Source organism: Prionailurus viverrinus, chromosome D3, assembly GCF_022837055.1.
Source record: "Prionailurus viverrinus isolate Anna chromosome D3, UM_Priviv_1.0, whole genome shotgun sequence".
NCBI classification, from domain to species: domain Eukaryota; kingdom Metazoa; phylum Chordata; class Mammalia; order Carnivora; family Felidae; genus Prionailurus; species Prionailurus viverrinus.
The window spans coordinates 54,890,033-54,902,811 of record NC_062572.1 but is presented as its reverse complement, the minus strand read 5'-3'; the positions used below and the strand labels follow the sequence as shown (position 1 = coordinate 54,902,811).

At 38.7% G+C, this 12,779-nt stretch overlaps 1 protein-coding gene across 3 annotated transcripts in view; it reads left to right on the top strand.

Moving 5' to 3' along the window:
* Positions 1 to 223: 223 nt before the first annotated feature.
* Positions 224 to 12,779, top strand: part of TRAPPC8 (trafficking protein particle complex subunit 8) — an 83,185-nt gene continuing 70,629 nt past the window's right edge. Inside the window, exons 1-2 of one of the 3 annotated variants that reach the window (XM_047828521.1) lie at positions 224 to 725; positions 9,093 to 9,287. In XM_047828521.1, the coding sequence (XP_047684477.1) occupies positions 569 to 725; positions 9,093 to 9,287 (352 nt within the window). In that variant the 5' untranslated portion in view covers positions 224 to 568. The remainder of the gene's footprint in view (positions 726 to 9,092; positions 9,288 to 12,779) is intronic. The other 2 variants (XM_047828519.1, XM_047828520.1) reach the window with 2 other exon arrangements.

Below are 12,779 nucleotides of genomic sequence, written 5' to 3'. Positions count from 1 at the left end.
CAGGCCTAAAGTCGCGCGTCTCCTGTTTGGCTCCGCCCACCGCGCTTGTAGCCCCGCCTCACTCCGTAGGGGCCCACCCATCGCACCACTTCCGGCGCCAGCCTCCCAACCGGCCTCCGTCGCTCTTCACTTCCCTCTCCTCTGCTCTTTCCCCGCCCCATCGCCTCCTTTAATACCGTCACGTGAGGGGCGAGCGCGGGGCCTGCTGGGACGGGTACTGCCGGTGGGTCAGGGTTCGGCCTCAACATGGCGGTTCCGGTCGAGCAGTGACCAAGGTTTTACCGTCTGGAGGATTAACTGGCGATTGTCGGCGTCTCCACCCATCACGGTGGAATGCGAGGACGCCGGGGCGAGCCCTGAGGAGCGGCAGTGCAGGGGAGGGGTCCGTGGTGTGTGCCTGGGAGCCGAGTCAGCGGCGTCTGTTCCTTCTGTTGGTCTCAAGGCTTCAGTGTGGGGCCCCGCCCGGCCGGGCTAGGCCGGCGGGCGGCGGCAGTAGCTGCTGCAGCCGCAAGATCAGTCTCTGAGAGTGGGCCGGAGGGCGGGCGCCGCCGCTGCTTGTGCCGCGGCGATGGCCCAGTGTGTACAATCAGTGCAGGAGCTAATCCCGGACTCCTTCGTCCCCTGTGTCGCCGCGCTGTGCAGCGACGAAGCCGAGCGGCTCACTCGCCTCAATCACCTTAGCTTCGCGGAGTTGCTTAAGCCCTTCTCTCGCCTCACTTCGGAGGGTATGTGGTCTCCTCCCTTTTTCACTGTGCTTCCTCAAAGCCGGGCCGGGCAGGGAAGAAAAGGGCGATGTTTACATCTCGGAGCCGGTAGAGTGGCGTCCGCGGCTGGGGCCCCGGGGTGTCTCCACTGGCGGCTGGGGGAGGGGCCATGAGTGAGGTTGTCAAGACAGCGCTGTCCTAACCTCTAAGTTTCTCTAGGCACTTTCCTTCTTCCCCGGACCGGCCGGGCTGCTGGGTAATTGGGGCGGGGGGGGGGGGGGTGGGAAGAGCCCCAGAGAAGGGCTTTGAGACTGTTTTCAACGACCATAGGGAGGGAATTAGGAAGTTGCAAGGCAGGTAAGGGTAGGAAGATGCTGCCTTAGACCTCTGAAGTCTTAATGAAGAAGACGAATCATCTTCCCCTGGTGTTAAATTGGACTTTCAAAGTTGTTTTGAGTAGTATTCTTCTGGTAGTGGGGCCTAGCTCTGTCTCTTCTTAAGTTTATTTATTTTGAGAGTGAGAGAGCAGGGGAGGGGCAGAGAGAGAGAGAAAATCCCAAGGAGGCTCTGCACTGTCAGCACAGAGCCTGCTGCTGGACTTGATCTCATGAACCAGAGCGGAAATCTAGAGTTGGATGCTCAATCAAATGAGCCACCCGGGTGCCCTCCTGGGGCCTATCTCTTTCTAAGCTTCTATTTAGTTATGTTTTTTCTTTGAAAATGTAAACACTTTCTTAGGCATATAGTATTTTACTTAACCTCTTGCGAAAAAAAATGTTATAAAAATAATAAAACTTGCAACAGCCTTTTGCCTGATGGATGAAGAAGTAAGGACAAATTGTAATTTGGATGGTTGGAATTAAATAGATTTATAGGAATGGAAAAGTCGTAAGATTCAGTTTTTCAGATAAAAGTTTAATCAACAGGAGAAATGTGTCTTTAATTGAAGAGCCGCCTGTTTTCATCACCTTTACATTCTTTTTTAGTGAAAACTAAGCATAATAAAACTCCCGAGTATTTAACCAATATATTTACCTTTGCAAATAGAAGATAGCAAAGTATAAATAAAGTTCTTTCTTCTTAAGGTCCGAATAAAATGAAGGGTTCTATGATGAGGTTGTATCAAGCAAATGACTATGATGTTTATTTGGTTATGATGATTTCTTCACAGAAAGTGCTGGGCCATACATGTATGTATTTACGTGCCACAGGTGTGTATTCTTTGAGAGAATAGCTCCATAAGTTCACTTTATTATTTAAAGGAGAGTGGGAGCTGTCCAAAAAAACAAAGTTTGGGAACCTTTGGATTTTCTTCAGCTTATACTTTAGCCATCAAGCTCAGCTCCTCCAATGTTCTACTAAGTCAAGAACAACAAAGTGCCCTACATTCTGTTTTTGTTTTGTTTTTAAAATGTTTATTTATTTTGAAAGAGAGGGTAGGGGAGGGGTAGAGAGGAAGAGAGAGAGAGAGAGAGAGAATATCCCAAGTAGGCTCCATGCTGTGGGTGCAGAGTCCTGCGTGGGGCTTGAACTCACGAACCAAACTGTGATCATGACCTGAGTGGAAATCCGGTGTCTGATACTTAACTGAGCCACCCAGGTGCCCTTAAAGTGGCCTACATTCTTAAGTTCTTAAAAAAAAGTGTGAGAATCAGTTTGACTTTGATGTGTATGCTCTTTCCTGCTTTGTTGATGAGGAATAATAACGCTACTACTTGATACCTACTTTATTTAGCTCTTCTCTTCTAGTTCTGGTTGAATCCTATAGAGTAGATAACTCTTCTCACCATTTTAAATTTGAGAACATTGAGTCATAAAGATGTTAACTTGTCTACAGTCCTGTATGTAGGAAAGATTTAAAAACAGGCAATGTGACTCAAAGTATTCTTAAGTCATCTTATCTCTTAGCAGTAGGATCGTTATTCACACTAGAGAGCAGTGCTGTCCAGCAGAAATATGATGTGAGTTACATATATAATTTAAAATTATTTAGAAGTCACACTATAAAAAAAGTGAAAAGCAGGTGAAATTAGTTTTAGTATTGTATTTAACCCAATATTTCCAAAATGTTACTATTTCAACATGTAATCAGTATAAAACATCTTAGTATTTTATGTTCTTATGGCTAAGTCTTTGAACTTTGGTATGCATTTAGACATTTATAAGGTTTACATTTTAGTTTGGATTAGACATTTCAAGTGCCCAACCCAATAGCTTCATCTGGCTGGTGCTTCCTGTATTGAATAGTGCAGTGAATAGGGGCCCACCTCAGGATTTTTCTGATTTCCTTCTGTAAACTGCAAAAGATTTAGGAAGAAACAAAATGAATTGGACTTTCATGGTTAGGTAGAGAGTTAAAGGAAGAGTGCCAGCATTTCCCGTTGAGGATGGGGATGAGGTGAGAATGGCAAAAGCTGGAAGTTAAGATTAAGTGCTTCCTGAGCAGTGAGGAAACTGCCCCATCAGAGTACGGTATAGTAAGGGAAGATGATTCCTAGGTAAGGAAGGATCTTGAATTCTGGGAATGGGATTTTGGATTTCATATCTAATGGTAAAAATGTGTGGTAGTCATAGATTCTTGAGCAGGGGTATCAAGTTAGAATTGTATGGTTTATAATGATAAATAAGAGTTGATAAACATTTCAAAGTTTAAGGTGATTAGGACATTGGACTTTGGTGGTGGTATTAGAAATTTGGTGAAAAGGACATAATTTTCTGTAGTTTAATTTTTTGCTGATAAATAAATTTTGGGGTTCTTAGCCATCCAGAAAAGGCTACTGTTTTTTTTTTTTGTTTTTTGTTTTTTGTTTTTTGTCTCAAGTGTGGGGATTCCTCAAAGATAGTGTATCTTTAGGCAATGAGGCATGAGAATATAACTTCAGGCACATAGTTTAAGAACACAACTAACTAAAACAGCTAAAATTTCCTTAAAAGGAGAAAGGAGTGTTAAAAAAAATAATTGGACTCCATTCTGGCCTGTGGGTATATTATTATTTGAGGTCAAAACTTGCTTTGACTATTGAGATATAATGTAGAGTGCACTTTTTTTTTCGATTTCAGTAGAAAAACCCATGGTTTAAAGCTATAGTGAATAGTGAGGGAGGGTTGATAAAACAAATTTGAATACCATGCATGTGTAGGGCCTTAAAAATAGAGTTTAAATAAAAATAATAAAAAGAGTTTAGATTTGATGTATTAGTGGAGAGCCATTCTAGATTTCTTGGATACGTGTTTTAAAATCCAACAAGTATTTCTTTATATTAAGTAATGGTGAGTATATATATTTTTCTTATCGTTATGCTATATATATGTTTGAGACCTAAAAGAATATATATTCGTCATTTCAACACAAAGTTTGTAATCTTAATATTGCTTGAGAAATTTCTACTGGCCATCTATTTCAAAGAATAGTGGCGGTAGTATTACTTAATCAGACTTCACTGTTCTTGCTGTCATAGTGATAGTTCTTCAGTAATTTTAAACAGTATTTCAACATATCATTTAGACATTTATAAGACTTAAGAAAATTTCACTTAAACATCAACTTTTGAAAGTACTTGACTGTCACTTTCAAAAAGTATTATTTTTAACTGGAGTAAATTTACTTAAGGGTTTAAAAAGAACAGAATGTAAATCTTCAGTGTAAATCTTGAATATTTTCTAAAGGACCTTTGAAGAAAACTTATTGCCTCTAGTTTTCTTTAAAAGGAAATATTTTATTAATTTTAACTACCATGTTAGTGTGACTAGATAATTAACCTACAAGTTTTTCAAGTACCAAACTTTGGATGAATTCAAGTCAAGTTTCAAAATTTAAATTTTTTTAAAATGTTTTTATTTTATTTTTGAGAGACAGAGTGTGAGCGGGGGAGGGGCAGAGAGAGAGGGAGACACAGAATCCAAAGCAAGCTTCAGGCTCCACGCTGTTAGCATAGAGCCTGATGCAGGGCTCGAACTCACAAACTGTGAGATCATGACCTGAGCCGAAGTCAGATGGCCTAACCAACTGCGCCACCCAGGCACCCCTTAAAATTTAGATACATATGTTGTTTGTGTCATTTTTGTACAAGTTATGATGATTTTTCCAGCAATTCAGGTTTCCTGTATATAGTAAAGTCTCGTGTGCTAGGTAAAAACATAGAAGATATTATCATTTTTAAAAATATATTCCATAGGACACCCAATGTGTTATACATGCCCTGCAAATGAGTTTTATGATCAAATAAGTTTGCTTCAAATAGCATGTGTTTGGGAGAATTACAGTGTCACTGAGCACATTAAAGGCTCTGGGAAGACCTGGTATAAAGAGACTTTTTAAAAACTTAATCCTATGTTTCTCAAATTATTTGAACATGAAATTGATTTTTCTGAAACAACTCTTAATTAGCTTGAGGAAACAGTAGTCTGTGGACCTGCACATACTGGGAAATGTTACTTCATAATACAGTATTCAAGAAATTATATTTATGAGACTACCTGGCTGGTTCAGTTGGAAAAGCATGCAAGTCTTCATCTCTGGGTCGTGAGTTCGAGCCCCATGTTGGGGGTAGAGGTTACTTATATAAAACAACAAAAAAATTATATTTATATGGTAACTTGTAAAAGTAAGACAATGGTAGAGCTGAATTTCATTTTGAAATTGAGTGTCATGTGATTATGATGTCACCTTTTGTGATATACTCTTAATGAAGCCAAGCTTTAGAACTGTGTGAGTTTTTTCAGAGTATTTCTTTTAATCATTCTTAGCTCTTATCTTCCTCTTTATTAGGTTAGTTTTGGGATATTCCAGTGTTTTACTTCTCTGTTGTTGTATAACAAATTACCCCAAAATTAAGCACTTTAGGGGGGACAAAAGCATTTCTTGTCTCAGTTTGTCAGGAATCTGGGAGTAGCTCAGCTGGGTAGTTCTGTCCCAGGGTCTCTCTTGGATAGGGTCTCTCTTGAGGTTGCAGTGGTACTGTCAGCCTAGACCGTAGTCATCGGGGCTGGAGGATCTGCTTCCAAGCTCACTCATGTGGTTGTTGGCAAGTCTCACTTCCTCACTAGATGTTTTCCTGAGATCTCTGTTGTGTGCAGTGTAGGCTTTTCCATAGGCTCCTTGAGTATCCCCATGGCACGGCAGTTAGTTTCGCTAAGAGGGAGTGATGAAAGTGCACCCAAGATAGACCCTGTACTCTTTCATAACCTTATTTCAGAAGTGATGTACTCTTGTTTTTGCTGTGTTCTGTTGGGCACATATAACAACCCTAGGTGGAAGGGATTACACAAGTGTGTGCATAACTCAAAATACAGGATTATTGGGGACTGTTTCAGAGGCTGGCTGTCACATCTGTTAACTCATTTCTGGATTTATTAGTAGGATTACCTAATAAATGATAAACTCATTCTGAATATGGGCAAAACTAGAATGTCTTTTTTTTTTTTTTTTAAAGTAACCTCTACCCCAAACGTGTGGCTTAAACTCATGACCTCTGAGACCAGGAGTCATGTGCTTTACAGACTAAGCCAGTCAGGCAACCCTAGAATGTCTTTTTTGTGTTGACACTTTTTTGTGTTGATACTAACAGTAATTAGCCAGTTTAAAATTTTGAGAGACACTTTTATGTTTTTTGACAATTAGAGACCAACTTTAGGGAGAATACTTGTACAATATTTTCTAAAAGATATCAGAAATACAGCATAGTATTTTCATTTTCTCTATTTCATAGTTAGACCAGCTGGGAAATTTAACTAGGGAAAAAGGCTTGTGTGTGTTTATTTAAATTAGAAAACAGGGGCGCCTGGGTGGCGCAGTCGGTTAAGCGTCCGACTTCAGCCAGGTCACGATCTCGCGGTCTGTGAGTTCGAGCCCCGCGTCGGGCTCTGGGCTGATGGCTCAGAGCCTGGAGCCTGTTTCCGATTCTGTGTCTCCCTCTCTCTCTGCCCCTCGCCCGTTCATGCTCTGTCTCTCTCTGTCCAAAAAATAAATAAAATGTTGCAAAAAAAAAAAATAAAAATAAATTAGAAAACAAACAATTATTGAAGAATTCAGAGAATTTCCTACTAAGCTTCCCACTACCCAGAACCAACTAATATTAATCTTATTACATTTACATTGTATTTCTTCCTTTTCTTTAAAAAGAAATCAAATATTATACAGTTGAGGTTCCCTTTCCTTTCTTCCTTTTTTAATCATAGCCAGTCATAATGGAACTTAAATGTATACTTTCTTTTTTTTTAATTAAAAATTTTTTTTATTTTAATTTTTTTAATGTTTATTTTTGAGAGAGCTAGAGAGACAGAGCGTGAGCAGGGGAGGGGCAGAGAGAGAGGGAGACAGATTCCAAAGCAGGCTTCAGGCTTTGAGCCGTCAGCATAGAGCCTGACGCGGCTCTTGAACTCGTGAACTACAAGATCGTGATCTGAGCCAAAGTCGAGCGCTTAACTGACTGAGCCACCCAGGTGCCCCTGCATGTATACTTTCTATACATATATTTATTTTTATAATACAAGTGTACATATTTATGCCACATGTAGTATTTTTAAAAGATTATCGTCTTATGTTAATTAAAACTTGAGAAGTCAACAGAGAGGACACATAGGAAATTTTAGGAAGACATTTGATGTAACTTTATTTTAAAATATGGGCTTCATATAGAGGCTCAGTCAGTGAAGTGTCTGAATCTTGATTTTGGCTCAGATCATGATCTCACGGTTGGTGGGTTTGAGTCCCACGTCTGGCTCCATGCTAACAGTGTGGAACCTGCTTGGGATTCTCTGTCTCCCTGTCTCTGCCCTTTTCCTGCGCTCGCTCGCTCTCTCTCTCTCTCTCTCTCTCTCTCTCACACACACACACACACACACACACACTCTCAAAATAAATAGGTAAACTTAAAAAAAAAAAAGTTTGATGTAAAGATTCTCCTCTGAGGAAAATAAGTGTTTGTTTTTTTTTTTTAATGGGTAGGTATCCAAAGCCAGTTTTCCAGTTTGCCTCTTATTTAAAAATGATGATCCATGCTGTACTTGAATGTGTGTGATACCTGCTGCTTTCATTTTTTCTTAAGCACCTAACTATATAGTTATGTATATGTCAGGTTTGGTGCTCAGTGCTTTTCACTTAATTGTCTCATCTAACGATATCTCATCTAAATTCTTAAAGTAACCCTTTGAAGAAGGCATTAATTACATGTTATAGATGAGGAAATTAAAGCATAGAAAAGTTGAAAAGTTTTTAGGATAACGTGGTGGGCTAGGATTTAAAGTAAAGTCTGACTTTAAAAGTTGAGTCCAGGGGCGCCTGGGTGGCCAAGTCGGTTAAGCGTCCGACTTCAGCTCAGGTCATGATCTCGCAGTTCATGAGTTCAAGCCCCGCGTCAGGCATCTGTGCTGATGGCTCAGAGCCTGGAGCCTGTTTCAGATTCTGTGTCTCCCTCTCTCTCTGACCCTCCCCCATTCATACTCTGTCTCTCTCTGTCTCAAAAATAAATAAACGTTAAAAAAAAAATTAAAAAAAAAATAAATAAAAGTTGAGTCCTTAATATAATGGACTGCTTTTAATACTGTTATGGAAACTAATGATCTTCTTTGATTACATTTATGTGAAAAGAATACGTTCACATTTCCTGCTGTGCACTGTGGACACCGTCTTGTTACAGTCCCCTGCAAACCTATCCCCTGACCTAAAGTTCTGAAACACTGGTTATAAATCCTGTCGCCTTGGCAAGGCCTATAGCAGGGTGGAGTCAGGGTTTTGGGGTGGGGGAAGGGATCTGGGCATTTTCTTTTTGTTTTTTTTTTAAAGTAGACTTTCTTTTTTAGAGCAGACTTTCTTTTTTAGGTTCATAGTGAAGTTGAGCAGAGAATACAGAGTTTTCAAATACTTTATGTTCCAGAACATAGCCTTACTACTATCAACATCTTGCTCCGGGGTGGGCACTGAGTTTTGTGATGGTAGAATAGGGCTGAGAATGTAGGCAGTATACTAGGAGAAGCAGAGGAAACCCACATGCAGCACTTAATTCCCCTTTCTTCCCCTTTACTATTTTCAGCATTGATACTACAGGTCTCACAGGTCACACTGCCTGGGGATTGCCCTTAGGGTGAGTGAGAATTAGGGATTTGATATAGATGGGGATTGGTTCCTGGCAACTCCAGAAAATAGGGGGAAGGAAAGGACCTACAAATAGCAAAGTTGTGAGTAGTAGCATTGAGGGAGAAGGTTAGACTCTACCTAGCCCTCTTGGTATATAAGTAAGTCAGTTGTGTTGTACTTCTGGAAGACTTCCACTTGGAATTCCTGGTTTTTGATTTGTGCATTCTTTTTGTAAACTATTAACCCAATTGTTTATTGTTGGATTGTTATTGTGTAGGATTAATTTCAAGTTTTTTTTCCTTTTTTTTTTAAAGTTCATATGAGAGATCCTAATAATCAACTTCACATAATCAAAAATCTGAAGATAGCAGTAAGCAACATTATCACCCAACCACCTCAACCCGGAGCCATTCGGAAGCTTTTGAATGATGTTGTTTCTGGCAGTCAGCCTGCGGAAGGATTAGTAGCTAATGTGATTACAGCAGGAGATTATGACCTCAACATCAGTGGTATGTAGTAAGTTTTATTACTACTATTTAAATGAAATTTTCTTTTGTTAGAAAAAGTAATTCTGTATCTTGGAAATCATTCAATATTTAAATGCCTACTGGGTGCTAGAGCCTGGGAATACAGTATTGTAAAAAACCAATCCTTGCTTTTACGGAGATTATAGTCAAGTAGGCAGCCAACTATGAATTACATCATTTCATTTTATTTTTTTATAATGAAAATGTTTTTATAGTTCTAATTGTAAAGTTAATAGAAGGCTCCATGAGGACAGGAACTTTGGCTCTTTATTTTCTTTCCAGTACTTAAAGTAATGCCTAAAACTTATGCATGATAAATCTTGAATGAAAGAACTAGCAGTAGATAAAAAGCAATATATTCTTTTGTGACATAAGTGATACTAAAATGAAAAGAATTAAGTTTATTTTACTTTTTATCCTGCTTGGTGTTAAGTTGAAGACATTTTTCTAATATACGAGTAAATATTTAATTTTTTGTAAGAGCTTATTTTTTAATTTTTTATTAAAAAGATTGTTTTTAATGTTTATTTTATTTTTGAGAGAGAGAGACAGAGCATGAGCGGGGAGGAGCAGAGAGAGAGGGAGACACAGAATCCGAAGCAGGCTCCAGGCTCTGAGCTGTCAGCAAAGAGCCCAACGCGGGGCTCGAACTCACAGACTGCAAGATCATGACCTGAGCCGAGGTTGGATGCATAACTGAGCCACCTAGGAGGCGCTCCCCCAATTGCCTTTTTGAAAAGCAAACTTGCTTAGAGTTCTTTGTATCTCTTCCTAGTCTTTTAAACTTCCAATAGCCTCTTGATAAGATTTCATGATTGACATTAATTTATCAGATAATCTGTGTATCAGGATCTCCTTCCTGAAGTTTTCTCTCTGCATTCTTAGTGAGGAATGATATCATCTGTCAGTGGGGGAGAAAATTTGGTTCTCAGTGGTGCAAAAATCCTAGATATTACAATGGTTTATGACTCTCCAAAGGACCATGGTACATAAATAGGTGCACGGTACATGTATATATCTGTGAAGACTAATTAGAAATGTCTAAAAGGCTCATAGGGGAGATTACAAAATAAAAGTTGTGAAAACTGTTCTGCTGCACGTTGGACTAGTTACTTTTCAAGGTCTGTTCCACAACTGTCAGCCTGGGGATTTCCTTCCTTTCTCTTCTCTGTAGACTCTCAGTTTTATATTTTTTGGTATATTTTCTTAATTTGGTGAAGGACATCTCCAGTAGCTTCCTGAGAAAGGTCACTTGGAAGGTAAAGTTTTTGAGCCAATTAATGTCTGAAAATGCTTTTAGCTTTTATATTTGATAGTTTGGCTATATATATTGTTGGAAATAATTTCCTTCAGATTTATTCCACTTTCAGTTTCTGGTATTGCTGTAAAGAAGCTGGATGACATTAGGATACCTATCCCCTCATTCTCTCCAGCCTTCAGAAGCTTTTAGAGCCTCTTTATCTCTGTTTTGAAGTTTCATTTTGGGCCTAATTTAACTTTTTTTTTTTTTCACTCGTATCAGCAGCCCCTTTTGATAATTTGGGCATACATACTCTTTTGTTAAAAAAATTTTTTTTAATTTATTATTTTTGAGAGAGAGAGAGAGAGAGAGAGAGAGAGAGAGAAACAGAGAAACAGAGCATGAGCAGGGGAGGGGTGGAGAGAGAGAGGGAGACACAGAATCCGAAGCAGGGTCCAGGTTCCGAGCTGTCAGCACAGCCCTATGCGGGCGGGGCTCGAACCAGCAGTGAGATCATGACCTGAGCCAAAGTTGGCCGCCCAACCGACTGAGCCACCCAGGTGCCCTGGGCATACATACTCTTAAACTTGACAAATTTTTTTATACTGTTTCTTGGTTAATTTCTTCCTCATTGTTTTTCCCTGTTCTTTCTGGAACTACTTGTTAATTGGATGTAGAACTTCTCAGTTGCTCCTTTAGCGTTCTTTCCTTTTTTTATAAATATTGTTCATTTACAGCTCTGTGTCTTTTTGTTTTACTTTCTGGGTGATATCTTTATCTCTGACTTTGTTTTCCTAACCTTCCGTTGAAATTTTAACGTTTATTGTGTGTGTATGTGGTTTGTTTTTTTTTTGAAACTTTGCCTTGCTCTCTTTGTTTTCCTATTTGTACTGGGCAGTTCTTGTGTCATGTTGTGGTATTTTAATTCAGGAAATTAATAAATTGTTGTTGACTTCTTTTAGTATTTAAGTTTTCTTTTATCCTGTGTTTTCCTCTCATTTGTATTATTTTTTTCAGTTTGTTTTGGTCACTTTTTCACATTGGAAACTTTTCTCACATATCTGCTGAGCCTGTGGCATTATTTTCTATTTCAAACTGAGAATTAAACGCCCCGCTGGGCATAATAAACTCTTGTTATCTAGTGGACTTCTGTACTGGGTGGTGAGGCTGTGAATAGGCTTTAGAGTTGCCCAATACTTATGGTTCTTTTATTTGGGGCCATTTCATTTCTCCAGAGAAAGATGCTCAAGTCTGATGTCTGACTATCTGTAAAATGGGGGGGGGGGGGAGGCTGTTTTATGTCTGTTTGTTTTTTAACAGTCTATTAAAGTAGTTTGGTAGATACAGAACATCATTTCCCCATGTCTGAAGATACCTTCCTATTTAACCAAATTTTCATTATCTTTTATTTTATTTTCTTGTCCTTGGTGCTGAGTGAAAATACATATTAATTTTATAGCTAGACTAATTTTGACTGATTTTGGGGGAAGATATAGGTTATTGGTTGTTTGGAAAGAAAATGGGTTATAACATTGGCTAGTATTGTCATTTATTCTCCAATTTTTGTCACTTTTCATATAGATTATGGTATTTCTAAGAAAGCTTTTTCTCTCATATAGCAATGAACATGAAATTGTTACATTGATAGCCCTTCTAAACAATATATGGGTTATTCTCATAAGGTATTTGTTGGAATTAAAATTTTATATGTTTATATATGGCACCAGGTTAGATACTACTATTTGGCCAAGATTGAATGGTTTTTTTTCCCCTTTACCTTCCAGTTGGTTAATGTAGTATTATAATGTGAACAAAGTATATTAGGTTTTTCAGTGATTGAGGTGAAAGGTTTGGTAGTCAGCATAAATAGCTAGGAATAGAATGTCCTTTAGTAAAACTGTGATTTTTATAATCTGTTTAAACCTTGTGAAATGACCTGTCTAATGACTTAATTGTAAGTTAGTTTAAAAACAAATAAAGAGTAGTTGTAGAATGCTTAGCATGGAGCAAGAGAGGTTTGACATTTTAAGAATTACATTATATACATTTATAAAAATGTGAAAACACACCTCCTTATATTTGATTACAAGGTAAATATACTTTGAAATTTCATTTAAAGAAGTTTTGTTATTGTCATACTCAAGTAATCAAATTATAAAGTAGATGTTGTCAACCTTACCACTATTGACATTCTGAGCCACATAATTCTTTTTTGTGGGGAGCTGTCTTCTGTT